General features: G+C 38.3%; 1 protein-coding gene across 1 annotated transcript; it reads left to right on the top strand.

Annotated features, from left to right (window-relative positions):
* Nucleotides 1–9,436: 9,436 nt before the first annotated feature.
* On the top strand, nt 9,437–12,845 carry TMEM139 (transmembrane protein 139). Its single transcript, XM_026044472.1, has 3 exons — nt 9,437–9,481; nt 10,773–11,084; nt 12,422–12,845. Exons 2-3 carry the CDS (start codon nt 10,837–10,839, stop codon nt 12,828–12,830), a joined length of 657 nt encoding a protein of 218 aa, XP_025900257.1. The 5' UTR covers nt 9,437–9,481; nt 10,773–10,836; the 3' UTR covers nt 12,831–12,845.
* The last annotated feature ends 2,063 nt before the right edge of the window (nt 12,846–14,908 follow it).

Here is a 14,908-nt window from a genome sequence, read left to right as displayed (position 1 = left end):
GAAAAGGAAATAGAACTCAGGGTCTGCCTCAAAGCTGCAGAGCTGCATAAGCAGCTTTACCTGACTGCATATTACACGGACAGGAACAGTCCCACTCTGATCAGTCAGCTGTTCAGGTAACAACCCGAATGCCAGAACTGGTGCAAGGGAGCCGACTGGAATGAACAGCAAGGGACAGCAATGAGAAATGGCAGACTCCTGGTTTTGGAAACAACAATATTTTAAATTAGTGAAGTTACTGCAACTATATTACAACTCCTATTTTGCCTTAGCCTGTTTTCAGTCTTTGACCTACGTGATCTGCTATTTAATTAATAAATAACTTCTATTAATTTACCTGTTTGGCTGTATAACTCCGGGTATTTTGCAGAGAGAAAACAGAGAGGAAAGTCGTTAGGATGAATAAATATCGGCATGCATGTGTTAGGTCACCACGTGAAGCTGTTTGCAGGAATTGAACATTACTAAAAGGAGGGGGAAAGCAGCAGTCAACTGAAAGACAAACAAAAAAATCAGATAGCCAGGGTACACATGAAAGGTTATCAATACATCCACAAGTTTCCAAAACAGCAGTGGGACTGCTGTGAAATACAGAGGTCAGACCTGGAGGAAAGTGGTATGAATGATAAGAGGGGTAGTGACCAGAGAGAGAACACCTGGATGAAAAGCGAATCAGAGGAGCTAGAGTCTTTTTTAGAATGAGGGATAAAGTATCTCTTAATTTCTTTCTGTGGGGAGAAAAAAGAAAAAAAAAGGGGAAAAAAACAGGAAGAAAAAAAAAGAAAAGAACCGGTTGGATTAGTTGGATTATTCCCATTATTTGCTACAACCTTGAATCAAGGTTGTGTTGAATCAACCAGAAACTCTTTCAGAGATGTTTTCTTATTCTGACAGAGCTAGGAGGGTTAAACAAACATGCCATAACAGTGGGGATGGCAGCCTGTGCTAGGCCACCTGCAGCTGGGGAATTCCTGGAGCCATTACCTCACCCTTCCAGCTTCCCCTTCCTTGCCAGGAATCCTCTTATTTTAGTAGGTCCCTGTGAAATGAGAAGGATGAAGCTGGCCCTTTAAGTGTAGAAGCAGTGGCTTATTAGTGTGAACAGCACGATCCACTGCAGTGTTTGAGCTGGCGGGAAGCAGGGAACATCCACAAATTACGGTACCTTCAAACGTTAGGGCAAKATGATCCAAAATATACCCCAAGGTATAGGGGTTCGCTAGTAAACACATGTCGTGAGGAAATCACGGYGCAAATTCCCTTGATGTCATCAACACCTGAAATGCTGTGAAATTCTGTGTTTCAGTGAAATATGTCTGGTTTTTGTATTTTATTTTTTTTTTATCACGGAAAACTGTAAGGCAGTTCGACTAAAATCTAGGTCCTATTTGCAAAGCTGAAAATAAGAGCTGGTCCCCATTCAACAAAACTTGTTCTCCTGGAGATAGGTGAAAAAATAAGGGAGTTGCTTAAAGTCACATATGAAATGTTCGTATCAACTAGAAATCTAGACAAAAATTGTAAAATGCCAAGTGCCTTTCCCTGGCTTCAGGAATGGGAGGACATTTTTACTTACATATATAGGACTGCAAACAAACAATATACAGACTGTTCAAAATTACTACATTAAGGAGATTTCGTCAAAAAGCACCCAGCAATTACTCCACAACGACAGGCTATCAGGACACAGGCAAAGATGATTCATGTAGTGCATTAGGAGATAAAATCATAGATCACCTATCTGTTCGCAAGCTCACAAGGACACAAAGAATAAGAAGGGTCTAGTAGTGTAACACGAGATAAAACAGTTGATACTTGATTTAATAATTATTCAGCATAGAGAGTGTCTTAAAAAGAATCACTTCATGACATTCAGCAAGAAAACATCTAGTTTTGGTAGCAATCATACACTAACTCTGAACACCCASTATTCTGTTAATTAAGAATGTGTTTGGGGTGTTTTGGTTATAGAAATGGCAAAGGATGTCTCTAACCGTGTTTGTATGGCATATATCATAATATGACATGGTTCAAGTTGATACGTATGTATGTTGTTATATAGACACATGTGTAAAGCATATGTGTAAATATATAATGCATATATTATATTAATATATATTAATATGTTATATATACATTATATATACACATGATATGTGTGTATGTATATGAGTCTATATATAAAATATGTAATATATTCTGACTCACAGCACTCCAGTAAAACTGCATCTATGGCTTAAAGTCTACTTGTAAGAAAGCAGCGCTCCCCAAACATTTTGGAGTGCTACAAAACACGTCTTGTTTCCATATTAAACTCAACTGATGGAGCAACTATGGAAAAGTTATTCTGAGGACCATTATCTGACCCAGATAATACTATCAGGACACCTGAGCACCACTGGATAATCAGTCTGCAGAGACCAATAAGAAAAGTAAGAACTCTATATAATCTCCAGACTGCAGCAAGTTAAATTGCTAGAAGAAGAAAATCCAATACCTTACAGACTGAAGTCTGCGTGGGATAAAAGCATCCATCCATTCTTAGACAGCAAGTGACCACATGGCTGGACTATGGAACATCCAGCAACTTCTACACTGCTATAAACTCTCCATATGAAATAACAAACACCAGCAAAGCCATGGTAGCACACAGAGCTGAGATCATGGAAGACTTGATAATCTTCTAACTGCAAGTACAGCTGCCCAGACTAAAACTCAATGAAAGGAGAGTAAGTTGTTTTCTTCCTTCTCAAATAATATTAAGAACCAAACATTTGTGGAATGAAGGGCAGAACTGAAATCAAGAGTGGAATTTCAAAATGAGGAAAGTGAGATTTGCAGAGACAGTAAACATATATGCTGTGTTAATGTTCAGACATTAACATTAACATTAACATTAACATTAACATTAACATTAACATTAACATTTAACCAGTTGCCTTGGTTAAACTCCGAGAACAGAAAAGCCAAAAATTAAAACCAGAAGCTTTAGGAAAAACAACAACAATCAGTTACTTTCTCATTCTGAAGAGCTTGACACAGATATATCAGACATGGAGAATCAACTAACCATAACTTCTTTCTTTATAACATAAGTTACTGCATCTCTCACCGCAACACATAATTTATTTTTTGAGCTTATCTAAAGACATATATCCAATGTTGTTTTGTAGAATATCAGGTTTTATTTTTCCTTTTTTCCTGTATGTATTCCAAGTGTTCTACTACCAATGTCTCCTATCAGTCTGCCAYACAAACCCTTAATATGGCAATTTCAAGCCAAAACATCTCCAGCTAGACTGTCAGAGTTCAGAGACCCTTGCTTTTACCCGGCTAAAAACAGGCTTACCTCTTGGTGGATCTAACAGTTTAACCACAATCTAGAAGAAAAACATTCAGCCTGTAAATTAATAAAATTCCGTCCTCCCACATTTGAATGGAAAGCTCTATGCTTTGTCACACTTGCTTTAGACCCTGAAAACCTTAGGCCTGGGGATGTGTGCCTAGAAACACATTACATTACATTACATTCTGCGATGCATTTTGCTATAAAGTACAGTACTCTAAGAATGATCAGTGCCAGTAATTACAAGGTCCTTTTTCTCTTCAAAGCATATCTCATCAATAAACTAATGAAGTGAGGTCTTTGCCTGGCAATGCATCACCCCTCACTACTTACTGAAAGGAATTGCGTGAAGTGCAGCACCACACAACAGGAATGCAAGAAATGCGTTACTGCAGCAGGCCACAAATCCGTGTGGTCTGTTTCCTACAATGGCTATAGGCACAAAGACGAATGAATATTTAAATTCACCTGAATGAATATTCCCCTTAGACTTTCCCAGTATACAAGAGCAGCGTATGAGGAATGTTAGGGCTTATCTACCAGTCCTTTTAGTATCTGCTTATGGACTTGTCATTGATATAATTACTGGTGCAAATTTCCTGAAAGTTTTTATTTAACTTGAATAAAGCATTAAGCATATAATCTCTGTAAATATGCTAAATGTTCAATTAAGAATATGTCACAACAAGAAAAGTAGTGTGTATGATCAGTAGACTCAGGCCATTTTGCTCTCATATTCAGCTTTTCTGTATAGTTGTTTCCATTCTCCAATACACTTACCGTGGTTTATAGCCACAAAACACTTCAGAGGAGAAATCAAGGACTCTGCCAGCTAAAGAGAAAAATTACARATTCCAGCTCAATAAGTTACATTCCAGAACACTAACATTTTCTTCTCTTCTCATGCCTAATGTCTTCATCACATTGCTATGGAGAAGCCTCTTGTCTGAGGCTTCACACCATTATTTAATATTGTCGTGAGTTGTTTACAGTTGCTCAGTTCTGACCCAAGGAAGCTGTATTTCAACGGTGAATGGTAATTCCCAATTACTCCAGGTGCAATTCCACAAGCAGAAAACACCTAATGCTGTTGAAAGGGAAAGGGTTTGATTCCTCTACAGCAAATTGATAGGSCATGAGCTCTTTCCTCCTTTCCTATAACCAGACTGGTGCTTCCTGCATGTTTCCATGATTGACAATATACTAAATCAACAAAAATATAGCCTTTTTGACTTTTTGCTTGGTAAGTTTTATGTCTTGTTAGAAATTCAGCACATGTCAGAGAAGACTGTAGTGAAGCGAGTATTAGCAATAAAATTCGCAGGCACATTTGACTAGGGAGGAGGAGAAGGCACATAAATTCTGTGGACATTAAATGTAATTTTATCTCGCTGCATCTCATATCCTGTTGAAAATTTCACCATTTTGGAATGGTAAAATAGTGCAAAAGTTATTCTCTAATGTAATGAATGCATACACTGAATTCATACTAGAGCAACTGAGCCTATACAGGTCTTACTCTGCCTTATTTGCAGTTACCTAATACAGCTTAATATGACAGCAAATTATCATCTGTTCTTTTACCTATTCTCAATCAAGTTCCTATTTTTTCCTTGAAAATACATCTTCCTTCTTTCTCTTTCAAGAACACTAGCTACTCCATCTGATTCTTTCACCAGACTCTATRGCTGTGGTGAAACTGCCCTAACTGCCCTCCTATTTCTTAACCTGTGGTCAGTCAATTTCTCTTTCTCCTTTTGCTCCAGGTTACAAATGCTATATTAGTGTCAAAAGTTACTTTAGCATTCCATTCCGTGTTATCTAGCATTACAGTCACCAGAGTGAATTTCTCCAAAAGGAAGTATACTGCCAATTTATACCCTACATGCAATAACACAATTTTTCATCACTAGAATTACTCTAGACRAGTATAGAAAGTCCTCCAAAAAATGAAATGCTATAGATCAGAGTAGGCTCTTCAATGCATTAGAATGAAGAATACATTAATTCTGCACATTCTGTTACATTTTTCTTCATTAATTTCTGCACAACACAACAAGCATTTCTGACATAACTGTTTCCACAGTCTCTTTTGATTTATGTTTTTCAGGTATTGTTGGGATAGATGAACTGGGAGCTGCAGAAGAAGTTTTCTTTGCAACATCTGCCCTCTTGTGAGCACATCTCAGCCCAAGTCACTGTAGGCTGGAAGACAGCCACTCCAACAAAACACCAGACAGTGTGCACTGTACATATTATAACTTTTACAAGGTGTCTTATGAGAACTGGAATGGATTAGAATAAACAAAGATTTTACCAGCTACCTAGAAATAGCAGAACATTCACCTCTGACAGCTCAAGAGACCAAAGGTCTCAAAATTACACACCTTCTTTCAACATATGAGCACAGGCACAACTTCCGTGGAGTTTCGCCTCCTCATACTCAGGAAATTAGACTGCCCAGGAACACATCAGCTATAAGTCATGGTTGCTTACGTAATTAAGCACCTTATCCTGAGCTGTCTCAGCAGAAAAAGCAAAGCCATACTTTATCCAGGTGGCTCAGCAGAACTTCAGAGATGAAAAAGAAAAGGTAGACAGTGACAGGAAAAGTTGTTTCAGTAGCACTTTGTTTCCAGTATTTGCTAAKGTTCTTAGGAATTGCTTCAGGACAAGGCTACAGAGAAGAATATGCTTGGTGATTACAGGGAGATTAATGGTGCCATAGAATCTACGTCATAAGCCCTTGGGAATAAAGCAAGCTTCTCTACATACCAAGTTGATAAGAGAGTTTACTGTATGTAGTAAGTTAATTAGTAGCAGTCTAGCCAAGAGCTAGAAAAGATAGTGAGATGAAACAGGGGAAAGGTGAAATGCTTCTCAGAGACTAAATGAAGAACAAAGATCCAACAATAAGATACAGGAGRAAAGAATGAGGAACAAAGCAAATCTGTGGTCTTAACTACAGAAATCATGCTGGAACAATAAAGAACATGAAGATTTTTCAAGCAGGATCRTTTCTTACTAGTTTCAGAGGACAGGATAAATGTCCTTCTTACAACTCTTCTTGATTTCTATCCCTTGTTTCAAAAACATTGTGAAGTAAAACTTGTCAGACTTTTCCCAGATGACCCATTCAGGACCCTCTGGATTCTCAACATTTAGTTATTTCCATAGACTTCTTGATGGGGCTCCATTTGTGGTCCATTTTTCTCCATTACAGATACCCACACACTGGAAGCCATGACAATCTGCAGCAGACTGTGGACAGAATCAAAGTCAAGATATTCCTAACGGGAATCTAGTAGGTAATTAATCCTTTAGTAGCAGATTCAACCCACTAAATTGGCAAAAGGTAAACTCTGGAAAGATGCAAAGACTTCCCTGGTAACTTACTTAGTGAGCAGAACTGGCTCAGCAAGGGATCAGTGGAGCACCAGGATCCCTGCAAGGGAAAGGACAGGATCTGACAGCTTGGAGCTAAGGGAGGAGGAAATGAAGACTACCATACACCACAGCAGTAATCTTATTAGATTGGTTCAACTGCCTATGAAACCACTCTAAATCACTACTTTGTAAAGTGGAACACTTTTCTTTTAAAATAATTATTTTGGTAGTGAAGCTCTTTTATTACAATACCTCAGCAAACATAACAGCCATATTAGGAACTGCATTTTAATTCCCTCTTCAATCCAAGAGAATGTAGAACTCCATCTTTTATCTCTCAGAAATAGTCACAGCCTATGTRCTACTCCTGGTTAGAAGGAAGTTGCTCTTAGTATAGAGGCATTCAGACTCCTCAAGTCAATCATGCCTTCTGCACAAAGAATCTGTGAAAAGATTTTTGTCTCATCTTCCCTAGCAGTTACATTGTTTTCAAAGCCATGCAACACCACACCAGAAAGATCTGTTAAAAAAAATAAACAGATCGTTTTACCCATTTGTGGTCTTGCAAAAGGACATACCACATACCAGATACCTGACTTTTTCCTCTTTATACTGATATTAAGTCTGAAATCATCAAAGGAATTCTGGAACAGATAAAATGTAATCACAGAAAAGTTGAGATTGGAAGGGACCTCTAGAGATCATCTAGTCTAACCCCTCTGCTTAAACAGGGTCACCTAGAGCATGTGGCACAGGGCTGCATCCAGGTGGGTTTTGAAGATCTCCAGAGAAGGAGATTCCACAACCTCCCTGGGCAGCCTGTTCCAGGGCTCTGTCACCCTCACAGGAAAGAAATTCTTCCTCACCTGGAGATGGAACTTCCTGTTTTTTTTTTTTTAGTTTATACCCATTACCTCTTGTCCTGTCACTGGCCAACACCCAGAAGAATTTGGCCCCAAACAGGTTGCAATCTAAGACTGAGACCTCAAAATCCTTTTTACATCAGTAGCCAAAAAGTCTAAGGGTAAAATACTAGGAATGTTAAAACATGGAAAATTCCACATAGCACGACTATATGGTTCAAAGTTCTACTCAAAATGGGACCTTACATAAAGTCATCCAGGTCCTTGTTGAGTCTAATATGGATAACAAGAGTGATCCCATCACTTATCTAGGCAAGTAATCGCAATGTTTAATWGTCTTCATATTGCAGATTTTATTTCCTATACATACATGGAATTTCCCCAAAATCAACTTGAACCATTGTCTCTTGTCCATTATGTATGCTTGCAAAGCGAGTACCTCGAGTACCTCCATCTTCTCTAGATGAGGAATCTCGTTACTTCCTACTAGATATCAGAGACATGTGACTCCCCCTCCAATCTGAGTCTTCTCTCTCTTGGCTGTACAAAACTTMTTCCTTCCTTCTTTTTTCATTTGTAAAGTTCTCCAGCCCTCTAAAGATCTTGATGGCCACTCTTGGCRTCCACCTTCCAAATTTTCACTCTCCCTCTTGAACTGGGAGGACGAAATCTGTGCACTGTATTTCATGCATAGCCTAACACATTGCCAGATATATAATCACATTCTTTGCTCTGTTGACTAAACATTTGCTGATGCAGCCCAGAATATGGTTTGCTTCACAGCTGCTCAGATACTGTCTTCACTCCTGTTCAGCTTGCTGTTCACAAGGAACACCAGATCATTTTCAGCAGAGCTGCTGAGCAGCTACTCAGTCCCCGGTCTGCTCAACTACTTGGAACTATTTTTGTCTTACATTTATTTTTGTTAAATTTCATGTGATTCCTGTTGGCCAAATCTTCCAGCCTGAAATTTATGAATGATGAGTGAACAATCTTCATGTTACAGATGAACATGCGCTGCTGCCACCTGTTGGAGTTAATTCATGCACATTGAGAATTTCAGTGATTTTCAGATACATACTAAAAGTTCRTATGATCTACGAACTTCAAGAATATTTCAGTCTTACTGCTTATCTGTATTCCTTATTCCTAGATATATCTGGAATAAAAACAACTTAAATCCTGCCCTCTGTAAAATAATAACCTATTGCCTCCTTTTTTCACTTTGGTTTGTAAAATCAAAGAGGGCATAAGGCAACATCTGATAGGCAGCAGCCAATCAGGACAGAAAAGAAGTATAGATTTATATTTTACAGAGCTCATAAATAGACTTATATGGTAGCCATGTGATATGGGCTGGGCCTTCAGTCCTTCCTGCTTTGTGAGGCAGAGATCAAGATTCTTGTGCTCTGCAAGGCCAACCATTTTCAGAACGGTTTTTCTCATTAAAGGAAAGGAGACCAAACAGCTTTCAAACAGGTAAGCACTCCCCAGCCGTTCACTCCGCCCTTTCTCCCTAATGAGTTTCCTGCTTTCACGGGACAGCCRTGCAAATCGAAAATCTGGAGAAACTGAAGGTATGTAGGAACTCTTTTGTATTCAGAATCAGGAAAAAAAATAGGTTCTAGTTTCCCCTGCAAAACTAGTGCAACAGGAACTTCTTGTGCTTTGGTACCTTCCCATATTCACTAGTTTCCAGATTTTATTTTTTAAAAGAAGTCTTCCTTGTCTCTGTACAGGAATACTGAAAAGGAGGAAAGTTTTTTTATTGGCACTCTCTTGGTCAGAAGGGGAAGAAGCACGGACAAAAGGAGTTTTCACATTTTCTTGGGATGAAGAAAGAAGTTAAAACATGATTGTTCCTACCTCCCAAAAGCTCTCTCTGGTGAGTGTATGCTGAAAGCTGACAATAGAAAGAATGAAGACAGCAGAAAGGTAGTAAGCTCAGTCTTTCTGTGTATGGTATGTGTGTGTGTGTACATATATGTCTCCTTTATAGAGCAGATGAATTGGTATCTATGCTTTCAGTAGCCCTTTGCAGTACACTTAAGAAAATTCTATTGAACTTTTTACTTTCTGGTGTTAAGTACTTGATTTATCCAGTTAAATTTAAAGTTAACTTTAGTGTTAAGTACTCCATAAAGGAGACATATGCATTTTTTGCTGTACAGTAAGAAAATGCATTCAGTGTGCAATACAGCAGAATGTAGTATGTAATTATACAAAACTGTATTTTTGTTTGGAGATGTATTTTCACCAAAAAAAAAAAAAAAGAAAAGAAAAGAAAAGAAAAAATAGTATCTGCTGTTACGCTCTTCTCTCTCAAAGGGGGCTTCACCAGCAATGGAATTTATACATACATTAGTATAACACATGCAAGATGACTCCTTAATTCTGCTAACTCTTGAATACTATAGATGACTGGTATTCATTCCATATCCAGTGTACACAGCAGTGTCTGTCTCTTTTACAGAGATGGGATTTTTGAATGTGGGGCAGGAGAAAATCTGTCAACTGACAAGGGCTGGTGTGTTTGAAAACAGAATGATATAAAAAAAGCACCATCAACAGAAAAGAAACACATGTATAGCTGGATAGTCAAACATACATCTATATTTTCAAAAACAGACACAACCCAGCTATATCTGCAACCTAACATTATCGGATTGCTACACCAAGGTTAGCCCTCCAATTCACCAGATGAATGGGGCATGCAGAGTGCCCCATTAACAGAGCTTCTTTCCAAGATCTGARCCATTATCTGAATATTGTTTATGCAATGCAATATTGTCCTAGAATAAATCTTTTTTATTTATTCTATCTTTTATGATAATATCAAATCTACACCCTAGGCTTCTCTGAGCTCTGTTAAATGACTGTATCCTTTTTTTTCAGATAAGCCTGACAATAAATGCTTGTGGTTTGCTTATGCCTGTAATGAGTTGCAACTTCAAGTCCAAGCATTCCCATTATTTAATATGCATTCCTATAGCAAATTATAAGGGCAATATATATTTACATTAGCATATATTTATACATAAAAATGTGTATAACTGCATGTTCTCATGACGGTGACACTATGGTATTAAATATGCATGTTCTTACTTTGGTCATAAAAATAAGAACATGTTTCTACACTTGTGTTTTGGGCTGAAAAATTATTATGTCTTCCACAGATGACTGTCCCCTTAGTGAACCATCTGTCCTCCATTGCTTGCTACCACCACCACGCGTCCTACGATGTGGTTAGAGTCACACTGGAAGAATATCCGCCAAACCTTRCTGCTGCTTTTCACTGCTGCTCTTCTCATTGGGGTCACCATGCTCGCCATCTCATCTAACATCAATCCAGTAGGCTACTTCTTCCTAGGGGTAGGAGGAGTGTGCCTCATCGGCTATTTGTTGACTGCGTTTGTAGAGTGTTACCTGAAGCATCAGCGTCGACGTGATAGAAATGAGACATCTCCTAGCACAGAGAGTCAAGCAGGGTAAGAAGCAACCTCTGATACTCATTTCTCTTCTTACAAAAAACTATTTTGCACATTGTTTTGCTACCCTTTCCCCAGTGAATCAAACTCAAACTCCATTTCAGAGTACATAAATCAATTGCATAGCATCTTTCTTCATTACCTTGGCACAGTTTGCAGGTGTCTATGCCATTACTTCCGCTCGTCCAGTATAAACTTTCTTCCCCTTGGGAACAGATTTCCAAGACRACACAGATCCAGAACCACTTTATCTTCTCTTGATTGATTGTGTCTTGCCCAATGACTCAGACAAGGAAACAAGAAAAAATGCTGAGGCAATACTCAACCTTAGCAGCTTTACTTGTATAAGCCTTATTTCCAAAGCAACCGTCCTTGGCAAGCTTTTACAGAGCAACATGTAACTGGGCGTTTCCTTTCTTAATAGCCTAACAAGTAGGTACTGATTTTGAGAGGCTGTGAATACTCCCCACTTCTTCTGTGTTTTCAGGAACTCAGGACCATCCGATTTAAGCTCAATTTATCTAAYGTAGATAATTTAATTTTATTTGCATCTTTGCTTGCTTGTGTAATCAAGAATAATCATCACCCACATCCATAAACTACTCAACATTCTGAAATAAAAGTTTCTAAATGAGGCCAAAAATATTACCGCAGGTTTACTGTTATAGATAATATATAAATAGATATTTCTTTGTGCATTTTTCTAGCTTGAGAGTGTACTGGAAGAAAACTCACATCTATTTATTCAAAAATATGACCCCAAAGGGTAAATGTCTCTAAAGAAATGTCTCTAAAGTAATGTTTTTCTCTGCAGATATTCTTCTTTAATACTGAATGGAAATCTTTTTTTTAAAGTGAAAACATTTATTTTTCTCCACTTACATTCTTAAAAAAATGTTAACCTAGTGTATTAAAACAGAGATAGAAAAGGAAAATWGCACTTAATTCTTAACAAATTTTAGCTAATAATAAGTTTTAAATGAGGAGATATTGAGGGCATTGGATTAGACAGTCTGGATTATCACTTATTTTGTTAAATGTGGGAAAATAAAGAAATCTTTTTCCAGAATAGGAGGCAAGACTACGTTGGCTCTACTACTGAGCTGATCTAATGGCAGAATATATATATATATATATATACATATATATATAAAAATATATAAAAATATATAAAAATTTCAGACAGCATGTGATAAAAAGTTAACGCTTTTTTTTGTCTATTTATAGGCTACTATTTACATAGTAAATATTTAGAATATTATTTATATTATCTACACTGCCTGACTATGCATAAAATAATAACAGGTTTAATTGGCATTCCTTTCTTTTGTGCATAGGGTGAATGCTGCCTACGAAGCCCCTTCCTATGAGGAGGTGATGACTATGTCAGCTCCAGCAATATGGACAATTGGATCCAATCCAAGCACAGTACCCTCACCACTGAGCGATCCTCCACCTTACAATGCAGTCATTGAGTCATCTGCCCCAGAAGAGACTGTGGTGGAGACTTCCAGGGTCTCGGTGCCATCCAACACAACGTGCACCTCCGAGACGGACAGAGGTTCCAGGATGCGCTTGCAGCTCATGCAGCCCCCCCGGCTGCAGCGTTTTGTTTCAGACATCCATGAAGTGAAAGGCACYGAAGACAGGCTTGAGCCACTGGARCCACTCACTCCACCGCCTGCTTATGAGAGTGCCATCAACAACGAGGTCTTTGAAAATGCTTTCCAACCCTCAATATTATGATTAATTCCACCTTCTATGAATGCAATACCAAACCTTCACCACAATGTAGGTTACACCTAGGGAGAAGGAGAAAGAGAGGAGTCTTTCACGCCTGAAACAGTAGAAGTTTGTCCTGTCATTCTTCAAACCAGAGGTGAGCTACAGACCTGCCTCCTGATTCTGACAGAAACTTCATGCATGCTCAAAACAATACCACAGTGCTTTGTCCTGGCAGAAGATACGGAAGATCACTAGAGGAAAATAAAAGCTGTGTGATATACAGCAGCAATTCTGAGCTTGGGGAAACATCTTTTTGGAGGACAYAATCATGGAAGAGACACTGTTGCCAAAGGACTGCTAAAGAACTGTGGGATGTAGCCAGGACAGGCTAGCTTGGAAAGGACAAGAACTGAAAGAGCAGTAAGAGGAAGATGGTTTCTCCTATGTAAGAATGGCCAACAAAGGGACACCCTCTGCCTGSGCCATCAGTCTTCCCAATTTTACAGGAGAAAGTATTTCTGTGTTGTACCACAGACCACCACAGATCGTTTTAGATACTTTATTGTCATMATGATTGATGTGTTTGCATTGAAATGTCAACGTTGCTTAAGTTCTTGGTAGCAAACCAGTGCATGTAAGGTTTTGTTTGGAAAGGCCTTCTTCCAAGGTCAAGTTAAGACTGCAGCAAGGAGCACCAGGGAATAACAGTTATGAAGCACACATGATCTTTACCCTGATGGCTCTTGCTCTAAAGCCAGTCTTGGTGATGCTACAYGGTTTTTGAAAATAGCCAAGTTAAACGTAGGTTCTGAAGTGTTTAGACTTGAAGTGGTCTAGCAGTTTGCCAAGAGACATTCAAGTCTAGTGAATGTCCACATTTCATGTTCATATAAACGCGAAATATGGAGACCCAAATTTTCTTATGAAAGAGAGGTGCCATCATCACAGCCTTGGCATACTGCGAAAACAAAATGGAGCAAGAAAGAACAAAAACAAAACTGTGGTTAAGTGAAACCATTCAGTAGCACATGCAGAGCATCAATATACCCAAAATGGCATAATGGCACTTCTTATTGAAGTTACCTGTGAAAAGCTCTTGAATGGCTTTACTTAAGCAAGGTGAAATTACACTTGACTGACATTTTGTCTCATATGACTGCATCATGTTTAGTTCATACCAGGAATCATAAAGCCATGGGTTAGGAGCAAACACATTCATTATCTCCAATGTTTGAGTCTTTGTAGTGCTAAGAATATGACCTTGGGTGTTTGTTGTATATATATGGAGGACACTAATGGTGAATGTTAAGAATATCTGATAGTATTGTCAATTTTACCTCCTGTTAGAAACACTCCACAAAAATCATGAGTAACAACTGCCTGCATTTTGCTTATTTGATAACCTTGGCTTAGAAAAATGAGAGGAATTCTATTTCTAAATGCACAGCTGAATCACTTCAGTATCACTGATGACAAAGCAGCTACAATATCTCTATCATTAAAGTATTATGACCAAAAAAAAAAAAAACACACACAAGAGATTGTCTTTTTTTTTATTATTTCCTTCAAGCTTCCAAACACACTCCCTTATTCCACTATCAGCAAAACCAAGGAAATAAATTGCAACCAACAGTTAAGGGTAGCAGTGTTATTCACAAGGGAATAGAGATTTACGGCCTAGGTTGCGCATCTCTGGATCTTTCTTGATGCAACAAACTCTCATGATGATCTATCTCCCCACACCAAAAGAAAAAAAAAAAAATCTAGTCAAAAAAAAAAAAAAAAAAAAAAGTCCCCGGTTATGACCAAAATCATTTCTCCTTCAGCATTCAAGAAGGATTATTTAAGCATTTCAGCTTGTGTGAAATTTTAGCATGCCCTAAGGTACAACAAGCTGAAGCTTTGCACGGGAAGAGCTAAAAAAAACCTCCTTCCATTAAAAAGCATGCTCGTTTACGTTACCCTCGCTTTACTTCAGGTGCACACTACGTGCCTGGAATGTTCCCTTTCTTCCTCCTAGATATTCACCAACTCTGAAGTCCTTTTTTTTTTTTCTTTTTTTTAATCTTACTTGGTTACTGCCTAGCAAAGCATACGCA

This window comes from Nothoprocta perdicaria, unplaced genomic scaffold (assembly GCF_003342845.1).
Source record: "Nothoprocta perdicaria isolate Ctin4 unplaced genomic scaffold, notPer1 scaffold_366, whole genome shotgun sequence".
Lineage (NCBI taxonomy): Eukaryota > Metazoa > Chordata > Aves > Tinamiformes > Tinamidae > Nothoprocta > Nothoprocta perdicaria.
The sequence above is the reverse complement of the archived record's forward strand: the minus strand, read 5'-3'. Positions and strand labels throughout refer to the sequence as shown.